This window comes from Petaurus breviceps, unplaced genomic scaffold (genome assembly GCF_028583685.1).
Source record: "Petaurus breviceps papuanus isolate PSGF00001 unplaced genomic scaffold, PetGlider_PUasm1.0 173, whole genome shotgun sequence".
Classification (NCBI taxonomy): Eukaryota; Metazoa; Chordata; class Mammalia; order Diprotodontia; family Petauridae; genus Petaurus; species Petaurus breviceps.
The window spans coordinates 10,147,627-10,153,626 of record NW_027185759.1 but is presented as its reverse complement, the minus strand read 5'-3'; the positions used below and the strand labels follow the sequence as shown (position 1 = coordinate 10,153,626).

Here is a 6,000-nt window from a genome sequence, read left to right as displayed (position 1 = left end):
CTATTATTAATACCACTTTACATGTAATTGGGAAATAAGATATACAGGCACTGGAGCATAAAGATGCACTGGAAAAGTCGAAAGGGGTATGGGAGAAAATATGGGAGAGAGCAGATTGGAGGAGGGGATATCCTATGGGACTGCTATTTTGGGGCAGTGGGTAGGGGAAAAATGGGGAAAAAATTGTAACTCAAAATCTGGCGGAAATGAATGATGTAAATCAGAAGTTGTTGAAGCATTTGAAAAAAAAAAAGAATCAAACACACCATAATAAAGGGCTCACTGGTTATAGGTTCTCCCTTGCAGATCAGCTAGTCTGTCACATGGATATCTTGTCTGGCTGTACTTGAAGAAATGTTTCATCTTTCAGCTACACAGAAGATAAACAACATGGTATCCATTTTAACAAAGCACAAATATTAAAGCAGAAAATTACTGTTTAACTTGATTAAAATTTAGATAAATAGCCCCCCATAGTTAGAAAAACAACTCCAAGAATTGATATTTTTCTTTTGAGAAAAGCAAAATTACTCCAAGAGTAGTGATGGGGAAATAAAGTGAATGAGTGGCCGTCAACCTCAAGGGGATAGAAAAGAACACACAGAATTTAGGGTTGAAATAAACGTTTTAGAACTTAAACAAGAATTGAATGTTAAAGGTGATTATACAAAGTTACGTCCTTTAAAGGTGAATTGACTTAGTGTCCAGTGGTAACGAGGCCAGAGTGTAGAAATGTCGGTAGAAGAGTATGAGCAGGAAATTACAAATAAATAGTTATTTAGAAATAGAATCTCAGAGTGTCAAATAATCTAGAAAGATGATGTGGGAAATAACCCTACTATGCATAGTATATAAGTTTTTGAAGGAGAATGGAAACTGGTAGATGAGATCATTTGAATGGGATTAAGTTCATGAAAGAACAAGTAATAGAAGAATGGAAGAAGATTTCTGAACAGTTTGCAGCTAAATAAGACTTCTGAATATAGCCTCCACTATGTACCATGATGAAGAGGAAGGTCTGAGATAAGGATGGGGGGAGAGGAGCCAGGGTGTAACGTGTGTTCATCCTGTTCGTCCATAAAAGGGAACGGACAAACCTCTTTAGGAATCGTGTCTGTGTTTATCTCAGGTCACGTCAGAGTGCTGAATTGAGAGCAGTACACATTAAATTGGCATAAAGACCCTTTGTAAGATGTCCTGTGTTAGGTCTTTGTGCTTGCTGATATCTTGTTTTTGAATCATTTTGTGATGCCCTGGGTTTTTAACTCTTATGTAACCTGCTCATGCATCATTGCAAACAATGAAAACATGGCCACTCTACGACCATGCGCGGAAGTCTCTTCTCATTTGCGTCCTGTTACAGTTTTGTTCTGGATAATAGGCTCTGAAAAAAGAGCAAGCTGACCGTCATCATTAAGCCATAATACGGTTTCAGTTTGAGCAGCTGGGGGAAAAAAAACAACTAGGGGCAGGTTTATAGAATTAACTGATTTTTTGGCCAAACCACGGGAAGTTTTTCCAGTGCTGTCTTCTCGTTCTCATACCTCTGTCATGAAGATGCAGTCTTGCGGGTTGGAGCTTGGAAGGACTTGTGACAAATAGGATCGGAGAGAAAAATGATTCTAGATATTCAGAGGATGGAAAAGACGAACCATTCAGCAGCCACTTATTAAATTACTGTGTAACATACTGTGCTAGGTGCTGTGCTTGCAAGTGAAAAATGGTTAAATGTTGGCTTGAGGACAAGGCTGCAAGGTGAATGGGGCAGGGGTTGCATATTGGATACATTTTCTTCAACCTCTCGGAGGAAAGGCTTTCTTAAATAAGGGTAACGATCATTTCCCTTGCCAGTGTTTGCCTAAATAGATTACCTTTATTTTATAGAAAACATTTTTTCATTTTCCCATTACATTAAGCAGGATCTTATTAGAATACTCTGTTTGGCTTATGGATATGAAACACTTGGAAAAGATGATTTTAGGGGCAGAGATAGAGCAAACAGCCAGTGCTTATCCTTGGCAAGTTAGATGGATGGACTAAAAAGCTTCAGATTTATTCCTTTCCTCACCTTAATTTTCACATGGAAGAGGAAGGGAAAGAAAACAACAGGTTTACAATACACTTGGGGATGGGGACAAACCTCAGCAGCCAACCCCAATGATGGTGGTTCAGGGGGAAAGGCTGTTCAAAAGAAGACCACCAAATTCACCATAAAGTCCTTAGCAGAGGAGGGTGGGACACACATGTGCACGCGCACACACACATACACATGTATGCACACACAGAGACACACACAAATTCACAGAAAGAGAGAACATGAAAAGGCACACTCCGGGGCATGTGTCTGAGGCATAACATTTGAGCATTTACTAAGCGCTAGGCAGGGACTTGTGCTCGGCATTTTGCAATATGATCTTATTGAGTGAATGGGAAGCACCTGGGAAGTGGGTGCTGTTAATATCCCCATTTCACAGATAACCACACTACTCACCATCATAGCCATCTATTATTCTAGAAAAGTTCTTCAGATGTTCATGTGACAGATAGTTTTACTCGTGAGATAATAAATATTTCGGGCATAAATTGTGTTTATTGCCTGACTCCTCTCTTGTCTCTTTCAGTGTCCCCCAACAGATAATGCATATTTTATAGCCAAGGAGATTCTTGCTACTGAACGAACATACTTGAAGGATTTAGAAGTCATTACCGTGGTATGAAATCTAAGTAATTTATCCTTTATCAGTGTACATATTTAATAGAGTCTAAACCAGGGCTGAGAAACCTGCGGCCTCAAGGCCACATGTGGTCCTTGAGGTCCTGAAGTGTGGCCCTTTGACCACATCCAAACTCCACAGAATGAAGGGCTGTTAAGGGCTGCACTTGAAGACCTCGAGGGCTACATGTGGCCTCAAGGCTTCAGGTTCCCTACCCCTGGTCTTAACACAATCTTGAAAGAGAGACATGAGCAAAATCACCCAGAAACTTTGACCTACAAAATCTGCTAAACATGGTACCCTTGGGAAACTTGACATTCACACCTCATCGTCTTAGCTCCATAAAAGCTGCAAATTTTCTGTGGGCAGCTATTGACCCAGAAGCCCAGCACTTAGTTTTTTCAACTGAATTAGCTGACAAGGTTTAATAGATGATTGTAGCCCATTTAAATAATTTTTAAGAGGTTCCTTGATGGATGCAAGCATAGAAACACTGTTGTTAATTGGTTATCTGACCATTAATTGCAAATGATGCATAAACTCAGGGATTGTATGCTTGGCACTGTTCCTGGCTCCTGTCTGTGCACAGTCCATGTGAAGAGGGATTCCTAGATTCTCCAGATGTCCTCTGGTAGGTGATGTTTGGTTGTTGGTGCTGAGTCCCCAGAGCACCAGGAATCATCCTCAGTGAAATTATTCATAACTACTCCAAAGAGTATCCACACAAGAAAAAATAAAGTGGATGAAATCCAACTTTATCATCTGCCCATAACATAGCTACCCACAGACTTAGAGTGTTCTCGGCCTTGAGAGTCACAGCACTAGGTAATTCACATATAGGAGCATCTAGAAAATTAACATTTAATTTACTTTATACCAAAACTGACTCACTTTAAATGGAACATATAGGATTCCCTTGTGGCTACAACTCATGTTGTCCCCTCTAGCCATGTCTCTCAGGGTTTTAGAACTTTGTATGCTTGACCATTGGTGTCTTCTGCCACAGTGGTTCCGTAGTGCAGTCATCAAGGAAGAGGCCATGCCAGGGACACTGATGACACTGTTGTTCTCCAACATCGACCCCATCTATGAGTTCCACAGAGGATTCCTGAGAGAGATTGAACAGCGACTGGCCCTCTGGTAACCCTGGTGGAATTTGCCTAGAGCTGATACCTCCATCAGTTCCTAGAGACCAAACCCTTTCCTCCATTGCTGTGAGCGTGGTGGAGTTGAAAAGACATGGGCCTGGGAATCCAGCTGACCTCAGCCCAAGTCCTGCTGTTGACACTGAATGGCCAGGTGACCACAGACTAGTCACTTGACCTTTCTGAGACATAGTCTCCTTCTCTTGGAAAGGAAAAGAAGAATAACTGGCCCCTGAGGAATGTTGTAAAAATCAGTTGGGATCTTTTATGTAAAGTGCTTCACCAGCTGTACCCTACCGATTCCTTGTCTGTCATCACTGCCATCATTGAGCCTTTGATAGTTAACCAGCTGCATTATCTGTAATGGGGATAAGCTAGAAGTCTTCCCAGTGAGGTCAGGGGTGAAGCAGGGATGCCATTATCACCACTGTTATTCAGTATGGTACTAGGAATGTCAGCTGTAATAGCAATAAGAGGAAAAAAAAAGAATTTGAAGGAATTAGAATAGTCAGTGAGGAAACAAAACTTTCACTCTTTGCAGATGATGTGATGAGATACTTAAAGATTCCTAGAGAATCAACTGAAAAACAACTTGAAATAATTAACAACTAAAGCAAAGTTGCAGGATATAAATTAAAACCACATAAATCATCAGCATTTTTACATATTCCCAACAAAGCCCAGCAGCAAGAGAAAAATTCTATTTAAAATAACTGTAGACAATATAAAATACTTGGGAATCTAACCTGCCAAGAGAGTTAATCAGCTTCATTGTCAGGAGAATGTGGGAGCAAGTTCCTTCTCTGACTCCTCCAGGCTACATGATCATAGACAAGTCACTGAATTTCTGTTCCCCTGCTCCCTAGGGGTGCCCTCCATGAATAGAAACCACAGCTGTAGTCCAAAGGGAACTTTGGAGACTGCTAGAAAATGGGATAGTGTTAGGTTAAATTGATTTTTGAATACTGTATGGGATGGGGAGAGCATCAGTTAATCAGCAGGCATTTATGAAATGCCTACTGTATGCCAGCCCCAGTGTGCGGTGCTATAGAGGCAAAGATAGTGCCCTCAAGAAGCTTCCATTCAGTGGAGAGGGCAGTTGGGGTTAAGTGACTTGCCCAAGGTCACACAGCTAGTAAGTGTTAAGTGTCTGAGGCCAGATTTGAACTCGGGTCCTCCTGACTCCAGGGCTGGTGCTCTGTTCATTGTGCCACCTAGCCATTCCATAAGTACTCTCTTTTCAGTGGTGCTTTAATGTTTGTTAAGCACTTTTCTAGCAGTAACTGAGGTGGTGAACCCCTAGTCCTGTGGTCTCACTTTACATGTGAGGACAGCCTGGTTCCTGCCCAGAGTCTCAGAGCCCAGGTGCAGCAAAGATAAGGCTCAGACTCTGGCCCTTTCTCCATGATCTGACTGGGACCAGCTCTTTTCTTGATGTTGGTTGGGTCACCACATACTTGCATAGATACAGAGGGTTCTTGTCTTCACATGTAGATTCTGTGTTTGTGTCTAGAGAGAGAAGGGAGAAGGGGGAGCTAGGTGCTCACCAACACAGTGCACACAAACCCCTGGGCCTGTGCAGAAGTGCCCCAGCCATGCCCTTTTGGCTGCCTGCTTCTGCGGGGCTGGCATGACTCTATTTCTCTGTGCCTCTTAGGGAAGGAGCCTCCAGTGGCCATGAGAAGGGCGATGTCCAGCGTATCGGCGACATCATGCTCAAGAACATGCACGGTCTGAAGGTACTGCCCCTGGTCTGCTTCTGCACGCAGCCTTTCATGCTCTTTCCTCCTTCCCCACGTCAAGTCACTCTCTTTGTGATGACTGAAGTGTGATGTGAGTTAGCAAACTCCTCATGCCTGCCTGCAGTTTGAAGTCCCCTTCCCAGGGGCTTTTTGGAGGCTGGATTCAAGTGAGCGACTTGTGAGGGGCTGCTTTCACCCTAGCCTGCACACTAGCAGGGAACCTTGGCCTAGAGAGGCCTGGGGACCCCCCCCCAAAAGGTGAATGATGCTGGAGCTTGGCAGGATTCCACTCCTTTAGCTCTGCCTTCTCCTGGTGGCTTCTTCAAAAAAGCCCATTTTTCCCCCCCTTTTGCTAAGTATTGGCAGCTTGGTTCAATTTGAAGGTGGTGTCAGTAGGAT

The 6,000-nt window shown here is 42.9% G+C and overlaps 1 protein-coding gene across 8 annotated transcripts in view; it reads left to right on the top strand.

Moving 5' to 3' along the window:
• FARP2 (FERM, ARH/RhoGEF and pleckstrin domain protein 2) overlaps positions 1 to 6,000 on the top strand; it is a 112,695-nt gene that overhangs the window by 93,526 nt on the left and 13,169 nt on the right. For all 8 annotated transcript variants that reach the window (XM_069083363.1, XM_069083366.1, XM_069083362.1 and 5 more), the window contains 3 exons: positions 2,622 to 2,711; positions 3,721 to 3,854; positions 5,517 to 5,598. In XM_069083363.1, the coding sequence (XP_068939464.1) occupies positions 2,622 to 2,711; positions 3,721 to 3,854; positions 5,517 to 5,598 (306 nt within the window). The remainder of the gene's footprint in view (positions 1 to 2,621; positions 2,712 to 3,720; positions 3,855 to 5,516; positions 5,599 to 6,000) is intronic.